Genomic DNA, 13,309 nt, shown 5'->3' on the forward strand with positions numbered 1-13,309 from the left:
GTCCTTATACGATTGCTTTCATCAGGCCATCATGCGGCCAACTAACAATTAGTTGTCCCATCTCCTCCTAAAGGTTTTAGAAGATTTCTACTCTCTCCCACTCTTCTTGGCACTGCCTCATTACTTACTCGGTCGAACCATCATATTTTTCATTGTTCTTCGGTTGCACGACATTTCGAATGCTTCCACTCTTGACTTCTCTGCTGCTGTCAACGTCCAAGCCTCGCTTCCATAGAGAATAATATATTTTTTTTGTTTAATTCATCAGTAGAACTATTTACGTATAACTTTAGTAAACAGATATGCGAACATAAAGGACAATAGAGCGTTTATTCAGGTGCAAAAAGTCTACCTCTCTTAAGGGTGATCTAAAAATAAATCAGTAATTGATATGATTTAAGAGGTTTTCTACTCGTACATACTTATTGCCTTCAAAGAAAAATTGCTCATCATCTTAAAATATTTCCCATTGCTTCCGGGGTTGAAGAAACCATTTAATCTCATCTACCCCAATTAAGTATAATTCAATTGAAATCGAAAACTATATGTGGAAGATTTTTCACATTTATGTCATAATATTTTTCTGCTTTTTTTAAATCATTGGTGATACAAGGGAAAAGTTCGGAGAAATGGATATCTTATTTCGTAAGAGAAAAATGAAGAATAATGAAATAGAGGAAAGCAACTTCGTAGAAGACATCGAGGGAGATTAAGGATGAGAAATAGTCATGGAATCAATGGACTTGAGAAATATATGCCTGACATTCTGGAACATTAAATACTCCTCATAATGAATGAATTCTAATGGATTTAGAGAAGTAAAGGAAAAAGTCATAAAGTCATTCCTATCCTTAAGTAAAAATTGATTCGGAGCAATGGGCCTATGAGAGGCCTGCAGCATTGATATTAGTTTATATTTCATTTATACATCATGATGACTAGTCGCTTCAGGCCAGTTTAAAAAGAACATTTAAGGATATGTACTCCAGAGTTAGTATAACACGAGCTGAGGTATAGCGACTGTTGGTATATGTTGCTAGGAGTTTTTTGTGACCTTATCACGAAATTATTGTCACTTCTTAGCCCAAAATTATTGTAGAATAATGACGAGTTATGTAATCACGTGAAATGGTGTGAAGGGCGCAGCCTGATAGTAGTTTTTTTCAGGCACCAAAAGAAAGTTCATGGTTTTCTATATTTTTATTACTGGGACATGTCAATAAAGAAATTTTTTAACAATTGTGACTTTTATAAAATTTCCTACAGCAATCCGATTTCATTCACGGAAAATTGTTTAAAAATAAGCTTCCCACGTTTTTCCGCGCTTTTTTTTTGTCTATAACTCCTCTTTCGCAGCCGTGTTGTAAATTTATCCCATAAACTTGAAACTTACCACAAACTGCTTTTCAGGGTAGCGTCTCGGATAGTGCGAAATATTTACGATATATCTAGTGCGTTTTGACATAAATCGTCGATGCTTGTATTTGTTAACGGCCGAGTTCCTTAAATCTGACTCGAAAATCATCGGAGGAGATTCGTGTCATCAAAAACCTGTATCTCAAATATGAAAGTTTCTCCTTCGAGATAATACTGTGATAAAATTGTTTTGAGTGCAAGTAAATATTAAAAGAGGTATATTACGTATCACTAACAATCAGTCAGTGAACCTGAAGGTTGGTTTGGATACGCGAGGTTAGAGCTCTCCCGAAATTATGCCGGAGGCGTATGAATTACACACATACACAGGGACGCCGACTTACAGAAAATATTGGGGGGGGGCCCAAACCGGGGATCTTGCCCCGGGAAATTTTTTAAGTAGTTAGTTTTAAGTTTTTTAAGCATTTTAGAAGAGTCATATGATCAACATTAGAACCCTGATAACTCGAATCTCGATATCTGGACATTCCGGGGAAAATCAACAGCCTTACACATTTTTCCTCACACCCATAACGAATTTTTGAGGGGGCTCGGGCCCCCTCCAGCCCCATGGAGTCGGCGCCACTGCATATACAGGGTATGGGGCCAGCACCTTTCCATGGGCCGCCTCGCGCTTCGAGTTTTTTTTTACGGTCATACTACGTAAGCACGCCGAAAATTCACAGATGTTAGCTTTCAAGGCGGTATATAGATGGAGTTAAATGAGGCAGGCGAGATATTGTGGAATTACATCCTGATTTAATGAAAAAGGTAGATGGCAATTTTCCACAAATTTATCTAACAATGTACGGCAATACTCTGAGGATCGAAACGCGTCGTACTTTGTTTTGTAAAGTTGTAGCAAATTACCATCTCTCTTGTTCATTAAACTGTATAATAATAATATATAATAACGCTGATATAAACATGCAATTCGGATTGGATAAATGCAGATTGCTTCACATAGAAAAAGGGAAAATCAAGCATGGTAACTTCAATGTTACAGATGACGAGTCAATAATATCTATGGAAGCAAATGAGAACTACAAATACCTTGGATTCCTGCAAGCAAAATCAATACAACATAAACAGATCAAGAAGGAATTAACAACTGAATTCCATAAAAGACTAACATCCATCCTTAAAACAGAATTAAATGCACGAAATGTAATCAAAGCCATCAATACGTTTGCGGTACCTGTGTTGACGTATACATTTGGAGTGATTGACTGGACCAAAACCGAAATAGCAGGCATAGAAAGATCAATACGTACATCATTCACAAAATTTAATTTACATCACCCAAAGGCTGCAATAGAAAGGCTAACGCTACCCCGCTATATGGGAGGTAGAGGGTTAATAGATTTACAACAGCTCCTCAAAAACCAAATTCATGGACTAAAACATTTCTTCTACGATAAATCAAACAGTTCGATGCTTCACAAATCAATAATATATGCCGACAACAAATTAACACCATTAAATCTAAAAAATGGCACGACCGATGAAGCAACCAACACAGGAGCTGTTCTATTAAATAGAAAGGTAGAAGTATGGGCTCAGAAGGAATTACATGGACCACACATCAATGACCTCAATCAACCATATGTTGATAAAATCTCATCAAACAAATGGTTGTCATTGGGTGAACTTTATGGAGAAACCGAAGGGTTCATGCTTGCAATACAAGACCAGGTTATCCGCACTAAAAATTATGCAAAGTACATCCTTGGTGATAAAAGCATAACAGATGACAAATGTAGAAGGTGTTTTCAAGTACCTGAAACAATCCAGCACATTATATCTGTCTGTAAGATGCTAGCTAATACAGAATATTTAAGTAGACATAATCAAGTTGCAAAAATTATCCACCAAAAACTGGCCTACCAACACAATTTAATAGATACTAAGACCCCATATTATGTGTACCACCCTGAAACAGTGCTTGAAAACGGCGCATTTAAAATCTATTACGATCTGCCTATTCAAACAGATAAAACTACAGTTAATTATAGACCAGATAAAGTGTTGATTGACAAGAAATATAGAACTTGCTACATAGTTGATATTGCCGTGCCACTGTCGCATAACATCGAAAAGACAATTACAGGAAAAATTAACAAGTACCAAGAATTGGCAATAGAAATAAAAAGAATATGGAATATGGAACAGGTTTATATAGCTCCAATTGTCATCTCAGCTACCGGTATCATTCCAAAACATATACAAAACATATTCAACATATTTTTTGAACATATTCGCCGGGAAAGCATCAGATTTTACTTCATATACAAAATAGTTTCAAAATACTCAACCTCCATCCAAATACATACATCAAACTGCAAAAGGCTGTAATAATTTCAACCTGTCATATCACGAGAAAATTTCTCAACCCAATTCAACAGTAAAGAGTTACCTTGGTGAGAACCCGTGCTCTTAACACTAAAGCTACTCAGTGAAAACTGAAGAAAATTAAAGAACAAAATATAATAATAATAATATTTATTGTTCTTGGACAAATTGTCCATTAAGAACATAAAATGGATATTACATACAAAAGAGATTACAAAATAAACTTGTACAAAATATATCAAATATTTCCGAATGGAATTCAGCACACCTAACACATCAGGACATAGAAATGAAATCTTAAAGTTAATCAATCATAGCAAGAAAACCTAAGTATGCACATATACCCATCACAACATTTATGGTAGAACATGAAAAAATAAATAAATAACTAAATAAATAGAACATGAATAATGATAAATCATTTACTCCAACAAATATGGCATTCGATTTCAAACAGACCTGAGGTAAATATTATAAGACATTAATTATGAATAGTTGAAATCTCAATTACGAATTAATAAATGCACACTTAACAAGTTTGAAAACCAGTAAATACATTCCAATAGCATGGACATAAATTTTTAAACATGCTAATGGTATTGCAACTGCGATATATTATGTATTTCACATTATTCAAGAGTTTGCAGGTCTTTTTTTTAGCACCATCACTTATTTCTACCAAACCCACATCTATACAAACTAAAAAGATTTATAAATGGTAACCACAGGAGTAGGCAGACACATTACAGTGAAAAACAATACAAGAGCACAAAACGAGGTCATACATTTTCGAGGGTTTTGATAGTATGTTGATGTAAAAATTTCATACGAGTAGTAGGACAGGAAATAGAATGCATAATATGAACTGTTTTGACATACGGTAGACATCACTTAGACATTTTCGTGACACACCAGGATGTCATGCACCTCGGGAGAGCGTACGCAGGGGATTTACCGTGTTGAGAAACAGGAGGACTTTATCCTTGGAGCGAAGCGAGTTGTTCAATCATGGATTAGGTAATCTTATTGAATGGAACGAATCCCATATGCGTCCTCCATCCGTCTACCATGCAATATACCTTGTCCGGGGGTTTACCCCCTCAACCATCCGCATTCCTTTAAAAAGATTCTTCCACACGGAATAAGGAGTTGTGAGTAATCACACCAAGAGGATCTTCACACCCCGCCCTTGCCTGAACCGAGCTTCGGGCCATAAAACCCTGCTTTCGGGGGGTGGGGGGGGGGGGGGGTAAGTTCCGGAGATGTGGTATTTTGAGCCTCTAGTCAGACAATAGTAAATATTTACTGCTGGGTTGCCCCTTCAAAATATTTTCTTTGACAAAACCTGCCCTCAGAAGAATCAAGTGCTGCCGGTTGTGCGATTCATTAGTTTCCACGGGCGCTAAACTATTGTAATAGCTTTTTTTTAGCTGCTTTTGAATAAAATTCAAGTTGAAAATTAACTCTAAGTTCGGTATGATAACATTTAAAGAAACCTAAGCACGCTCAACATTTTGAAATCGCATTCAAATCTCTCGTATGGGCTGGAAGATGATTAAAACGTGGTTACGCGATAAATAAAAACGCAATAGTTATTGTGTGAAGCATTGAAAAATTTTAGTTCATCGAATCGGAACATTCACGATTTTATCACCCAAATTTAAATAGCTTCTATTTTTTGTTCATATATTCATATAAGGAGACTCGGAGGCTGGAGACTGGGAGGCTGCGCGCTAGGCTTAGATTGCTTGAACAATTGAGAATGGATATCTTTAAGAGCGACACAGAGAACATAATATTAGAGCCACACTAAATTTCCAGGTCCGATAGAAGCGATAAATTAAGAGAGATGTTTTGCCGAACGGGTAGGTATGGGAATTCGTTTTTCCCCCGAACCATAAAGGAATTTAATAAACGCTAGTCCCAACTCCGTTACAGCACTTCATTTTTTTTAGCTGCAAACGGCTGGTGTCCTAACACCCCCTGCCGCACGCCTTTTAGGCGGCTTGTGGGGTATTATGTAGATAAGCTGGGTTATTATTAGATGCATTTTCGCTTTCATACATTTAAACATTAGCTCGTGTGTGTGTAATGAATCCTGTAACCTAGTCTTAAGGCGTAAAACAGAGACGCAGAATTTTTCCATGGTGTACTAAAATTCCATGGTCGCTAACATGGAGGCTTTTGTATACTTAAGGTTGGCAATATCATAGGTGTTGTTACCTGAGTCTTCAAATATATCCATTATCTTCATGCTGTCGATATTCCAGGGCTAATCCAAACTTTTTTGTTGGTGATTTATTGAAATAGGTTAACATGTAAGATTTCCCAGAACTATTTTTATTCTCGGGAATGGTTTTAACGGAAAATTTAGAATTTTGGTGTAATCAATTTAGAATAACAGTAAATCTATTTGAACTGTTGTACTGATGTAAGAGCGTTCCATTGAAATTTCAGCCGCTGAAATTCTCTCTAGGCTTGAATATTGCGAATTATTCGCAAATACAGGTTAGCTCGTTGAATCATCCCTACTCTATGGTCGATTAGAACTGCTTTCTTCTCATGGATCCTTTAATTCGGGCTCCAACGCGTCGAGTTAGTCCATGCCCATTCGAAAGATCTCGTGTCAGTGAAACATTCGGTAAACATGCCAAAAAATTAAGTTTGCAACTTTAATTTATGCAAGTGTTGATGTTATCCTAGCAGCACACAATAACCATTGGATCTATAAATAAGGTTGATATATCCAAAACGCGTTGTTATTACATGATGAAAATATTGACTAGATATACATAGATTTCCTATTTGTAACATCTACGACGAGTTTAAAAACAACTTTACATAGATATCCAAGTTGTAATACATTGATATTAAAACAATTGTTATCCCTAACAGTATCCATAGGTAGCATATGCTCTGTAAAAAATTACAGAGCATGACGATAGCTAAGTTCTGACAACACGTATCTCAACATCTGAACTGTCTTAGTTAATTTTTTTTTTTTTTTGTTTGATATTTATTTATTTATTCATTTAACTATGTACAAACAAGAAATAATGTTTATACAACAGTGTAAATTTACAAATGAAAACAAACATTCTGGTCCCGCTAAGCCGAAATTGGCTTGTCAGCAGGTGCCAACTTAAGCATTACAATTTGTGTCAATGACAATGACAATGCTGCTAATACTGTTAATAAAAAATATAATTCAACCAAAAAACAACTATTTGTTTGCAAATGCATGCTTATTTTTCAGTTTTATGTATTTTCGGTTTTTAATTTCAATTAAAATAATATGAAATAAAAAAAAATAATCGTCTTTTTCCTCTCCTGAAAAGTTGCTATTTTTGAGATACGTGTTGTTAGAACTAAGCCATCGATAAATGTTATGTCTGTATGCCTGGGGGTTACCGACTACCATAATAATCACTCCCATTATCTAATAATTAAATGCTGTCAATATGTCTAGAGATGTTGTAATGTGCTGCAGAGTTTTTAACGGGTCCTTTGGATATTTAACAGATATCCATATAACGCTAATTGGATTAATATGGATGTCATATTTTAATGCTGACAATGTCGCCTGGATGTTGTTGCGATATTGATTGCTGCTGGGGTAAATACCGATTTATAAAGTGCTTCGTGGAATGTTTTCCGAGAAGCGGTATGAGTTTAAGGAGCATCACATTATGCGTGTGCCACCATGCATTCCTTTTCCCGGATCTTCCCATACCCTCGCCTGCTTCGTGGCCTACCAACGAGAGTGATGGAGAACATCAACCCCTTGAAGCGTAGTCGACTCCGTGAATAGCTTTTTCCTCATTTTCCCATGTATAGTTTGGTATGTCTTGGCCACTCAACGTGTGGTGTATGTATATCTTATTAGAGAATGTTCTCTAATTCTCTGAATACGAATCCCGGACAAGTCAATTGATTTTATTAATCACCGATTTTCACTCTTTGTTTAAAGCTTTAGATCTGTTCATCTGCATCTACTTAGTTAGCCGTGGGCTACCTCTAGGGTGTTTGGCAAGGGGTGACCAATTACCAGCATGCAACAGGTTATTCGCAGGCACCCTACGTTTTCGTAGAATATGTTTTAAAATGATATAATAATAAACGTGCTCATCCATGCCGGTAGTGTAAGATCCCACCAAGCTAGCTTCAAGCCATGCTTCCCTATGCTATACACACAAACACACATACATAAAAAATATAAAATTGTATAAGTTTAGTATATAATATATAGTGTGTCCATATACCGTTGGAATAATGCTAACAAGTGCAATGGTAGTTTTTACGCAGCGCCGTCCGCCCCCCCTCCATTGCATAGTAATAGGCTCGTTCGACAGTATTTTATTATTGTCGATTTTGATGGAGCTTGAATAATATATTCAGAAGAACCTCGTTTATTTAGAGTAATTGGGACAGAAAAATCTTTTATGATTTGCGGCACGATGTGGTGAAACTATTATAGTACTACTAGGTAAATAAAACATTTCAATGTTTACACAGGATTTATTCCAACATGACCCGTTTCGTTGTTACAACATCATTATCAAGTGCGCTTTGTAATCGAGGCTATCGATAATTTTTAACAAAAAACATCAGTCGTTAGCACGAATTACATATTGCCGATTAGACCCAATCACTTCCACGCCGGGGATTTTGCTGCCTTCATCGGGCATATTGCCTAATATTGGAAAAAAGTGAATCACGCTGCACTCATCACCGCGCCGCGGAAATTTTTGAGAACCGATTAAAATGCGAAGTAGCAACAGAAATCAGCCTTCTAAGTAATGGGGTAGTTTCCTTCATCAAAGAAAACGAATGGCATTGATTGCGATTCGTTACCCACCATTAGTGTATTATACAAATTATTTGGTTTTAGAAATACCATTTTAGACGAATATTAATGGTCAATTTTATCCTCATTTGAAAAAGGCCAGATTGGCGCCCATGCGATGTCACTCCACGTGATATCACAGGGACCTAGATGCTATACGAGCAGTCAGGAGTTTTAAATCGCCTGAGATGACCAATGCATGCATATGGCAAAGAGCTCAGGGAAACATTTCTTAATAATCACCTATTAAAATTGCCTTAGGTCGGAAAGTCTCCTTCGTTTGATAGGGTATTAATAATCCTTATTTAAGCCAAGCGCTACCTGCTGGCAGCCTGCATCATGTCGGCGCTCATAACCTCGCCCCAAGGTGGCCTCATACGGCGGCATTGGGAATCAGAATGACGTCACACGGGCTTTTCCCAGCATTCATACTTAGCCGCCGCGTTTTCGCGCGCTTGAAAATTTTCACTTTTCATTTGACCGCAACAAATAGATATCGTCATTTAAAATCTAAAAGCGTGAAATACGTACTCCAGGAGAAATAATTTTTCGATTTAGGCAATTGAAAAAAATAGGATACCACCCTATTGGGCCTCCTCTATGTATTCCTCTTGGTTGTTACCCTTCTACCTCCGGATCCGCCACCGATTATCCACCTCAACAAACTCATCCTCTTTCTAGGGAAAACCCCGCTGACCCTGAAACTTACGATGAGCCATCCTACGCTAACATCAAGGCGGAAGAAGGGCTGTCGTAGCGTACCTCGATGGTTTCTTTCAAAGGGATGTGTGGGAGGAGGATAAGAGGGTTTCGATTTCCCCTCCCCTTCCAGACCAATCCAGAGCGGACCCAGTGACGCACATGCAAGGCACGCCGTTGAGGCTTCTTTTCTTGCCGCACAAGAAGAGGAGGCGGTCGAGGAAAAGTCGGTCATTGGAGAAAACAAGCGGCAGGCCTTATATCCGTGAGGCACACGGACTAGAGGGGGGTCGTGCGTAGGGGAGGGGAATTAGGGGAAGGGGGGGGACTGCCTTGGTGGAGTCGGCAGCGGCGTGCGGGCCGATGGAACATTCATACGGTCGTGTGCCGTCGAACGTTGCCGTAGTCCTACCCAGAGAGAAAATAGCCGCCTCTCGCGGAACCGTGTGTTGAACTCTCCGGATACCCGGGATAGTAACCGTGTGTGTATACCATGTTATCTTGAAAGTGTGCCGTTGTTGAGTTGAGTGGTATTTGAACGTGTGTGACTCTTGTGGACAAGTGAGCCCTTTGATCGGGGATATACAGACTACAGCATGGTGAGTTTTCCAAAAAAAAAAATTCATCTCGTGAGTGACGCCGGAGGCGAAGAAATCAGCTGACCGCAGCGAGGGTGCCCTTTCTTATAAATGCTTACTGTGTATCTCCCCTTCCAAAAGCAGCAACTCTCCTCCTCCCGTCCTTATGTGGTATACGTTTAAATGTACCCCTAATTTTTTATTCAGCCCCCAAATTTTCTTCTCGGACGCAATTTGCCTCGCTCCAGTGGGCGGCCTTTTGTGACTGATGTCAGATGAAGAAGAAGATAAAATTCACGCATCGATCATCATTTAGTGCCTTCTTTAGTCCTTCTTCTAAAGATGAATGAAAAACTCAACAATACTTATTACCATGTAAAACAGAAATGTAAACACCTGTAAACTAAGTAGATAATACCTACACTAGTTAAATGGTAATGAATGGTGATCGATGCGTGAATTTATTTTATCTCGTTCTTTATCGGCCATCGGTAACAACACGACCCCAGACAGCATGTGTACTTGCGGTATATTTGGAATGTTCGATGCCGATCGTGTTGTGAATTTTTCACTCCCGTTTACCCAATATGGGCGTCGCGATAAATGGGATTCACGAGCCATTTATATTTAACCATTGTTGCCCCCAACCTTGATAACTGCACATTCTCCGGCTACTTTAAGCAGCCTCGTTACCGACCGAAGAAGCGCTGTGGGTAAAAACCATCATATTTTGTACGAAATGGTTATTAGGTGATATCAGTTACTTCCAGACCCATTATAGGATTTCTTATATTTTTTCCTGTGCAGTGGACGCATTAAGCGCTTATAATGGACGATATTTTTGTAATAGCAACGATCGCTATCAATTCTCAGTCTCGCGTTATAGCTAGAAGCTATGGAAACGTCCGTGTACAGCTCATATTTTTAATTATATTTACCAGCGAAATCTCTTTAATATCGTCTTTTTACATTTGTATTCCCGATAGGTATATTTGAACTCATTCGAGGTACGTCACGGGGTACTTTAATCGATCATGCGTGGATTTGCCATATTTCTTGGGTGAGAGTTTAACATCAGCATCGACTTGTATAAATCACATTTATATTTAAGAACAGCGTCTCTTCGATTCGTCTATGATAACAGTCGGATAATTAGAAATGCGTAGAATGGAAAGTGGAATAGGCACACCGACTAATACCCGTGTGTTTGTTTTTTTTGTGAGTACATCCCGTGCAAGGTAAGAGATCCCCGCTGATGTTGACACTGGTGACAGCTGCCTCTGCGTTCGGGCGCTCATGTCACCGGGGGTAGCGTCCGTTTCAGTCCGTGCCGACCATATTGAAAAACAAAGGGCGTCGCTATGGAGATGGATCGATTGTTGTGAAACAATGGGCCGTTTCCCCTATATCCTGCCCCTTTCTACCCGTCCCAATACCCTGCTGCTCATTCTCCAAGTCGAAGCCCATTCTGGACTTCCATAAATGCACCGGTTGGCTAATGAAGCCTCGGCCGCGACAGGTACTTGATCGGGCAGGAGTTGAGGCAATCACCTCTGTCGAACCTCTTTTAAAGACCCCCCAGAGCCTTGGTGGAAAGCTTTGGTTCAAACCATTACAATTTCGAATTTCGTAACTTTTTGTCGGCCATAGTGTTATTTAAATTATCAGTAGATTTTTAGTTGAGGATGAATTTATGCAATTGCTCTTTTGTTCGAAGAAAACAAGATAGCACTTTTTCCACTGGTTTAATTTTGATACTACGCGTTTCAATCGCTAGGTCGTTATCAGGTTCATACCACGCCTGATGATTTAGCGGTTAAAGCGCGTAGTACGAAAGTAAAAATTGTGGACAAAATTTATCTTGTTTTCTTCAACCGATATGTATTATTTCTACTAAATCTCGCCTGCCTCAGTCAATTTCATTTATGTTTAAGTTGACATTGAGGATAGCAGACATTACAAAAAAAGGTTTTCTTCACTTCTCCATCATACTTTCATGCAGTTCTAAGCCCAAAAATATAGAAGTTACGTAATATCGGTATTTTATCGTAGAATGAAAAACCGTATGCTATTTTCCATTCATGAGTGAAATTCAAATGGACGTTTTGAGATTTTTCACCATTGTTTCCACGGTGTTGGCCAAAGGACTAAAAATATGAGTCTCTATTTTCGGTACGTAATATTTATACGTATTATAAATGCAGAGTTGAATAACATTTTCGTGCAAAAGTAAAGGACGAAACGCGGCTTTTATCTACCTGTAGAGCGCTATGCTTTCCGCTGAGGTATTGTGTCCCCATAAGCGGACTTCAGTTAAAAGGACGCCTTCAATTCACTCGAGAAGGATGCCGATAGTGCTTTTTTGAGCCCGGCTGTCTCCTTCTTGTCCTCTCCTCGCCCTATCCGTCTTTCTTCGCTCGGGCGTGACCTGGTTTTTCAATGATCTCACCTCACACCACAGCTCCCTCCTTCTGGTGGCCCGGAGTCCTGTTCTTTTCTTGGGTATCCAACTTTGCCCAAGTCTGCCCAAAAATCTCCATGGTTGACTGGCTTGATTATCAATCTCCCTCCTCTCATCAATCTAAATGCTTCGGTAAGCTTCAAATTGTGTAGTTGTGTAAGGGCGTACTGAGGATCATAACTGGGGGGGGGGGGGGGGGGCAAGCCATAGTCTAGGGGCGGGGTGCAAGCCAAGTTGTGACATTTTATCATGGAAAAGATGAATGAAACCAGCATTTTAAGAAAATTATGGCCACGCTTTATTAGTTTACGAGATTATTTCCTTGAAAAATATGTTTTATTTTAGTTACATATCTTATACTATTACATATCATTTTTCGTGGGTTTAAATAAAGTTTGTTGAACACTTTAGTTTCAATTCAGTACTGATTCTGCTAAATGACTGCAGCGATTTTTGCTTCTAGGGGGGCAGCTGTCCTCCCCCCCGCCCCTCGCAGTGTACGCCCATGTAATTGTGTACTCCGCATATTCTGTAGGATCACAAGACAAAAAATTATTATTATTATTATTATTATTATTATTATTATAGGCTCTATATCTACGAGTTTCTGGTATGGTACGGTATTTGAAGGAGGCGACCATCAACTAGGGTCATTTGCGCCATCAGGGGCGTTATGGAATGAAGGGTGGAGAGAAACCCGGAGTCGGAATTAGCCTTCTCTTAACTAAATGCGCCAAGGGGACCACATCATAACGTCCCATGCGACGGACGGAGTGTTGCGCTTGAAATACACTCCGCACAACATTCAAGTAGATCGGGCGTGGATGTGGCAGTCTAAAAAATCCCGAAATTCGAACCCGAGCCCACAGGGTGGAAGGCCAACACTCTAGCCAAAACACCATTGCGATCCCCTCATGAGTTACTGTAACAGGGGCATATAAAAGGAGGGCTCAAGGG

At 39.0% G+C, this 13,309-nt stretch overlaps 1 protein-coding gene across 1 annotated transcript in view; it reads left to right on the forward strand.

Moving 5' to 3' along the window:
- Nucleotides 1–9,680: 9,680 nt before the first annotated feature.
- Nucleotides 9,681–13,309, forward strand: part of LOC124167922 — a 94,299-nt gene continuing 90,670 nt past the window's right edge. The window contains exon 1 of the mRNA XM_046545985.1: nt 9,681–9,912. Within this exon, the coding sequence (XP_046401941.1) occupies nt 9,910–9,912 (3 nt within the window). The 5' untranslated portion in view covers nt 9,681–9,909. The remainder of the gene's footprint in view (nt 9,913–13,309) is intronic.

Source organism: Ischnura elegans, chromosome 11, assembly GCF_921293095.1.
Source record: "Ischnura elegans chromosome 11, ioIscEleg1.1, whole genome shotgun sequence".
Classification (NCBI taxonomy): Eukaryota; Metazoa; Arthropoda; class Insecta; order Odonata; family Coenagrionidae; genus Ischnura; species Ischnura elegans.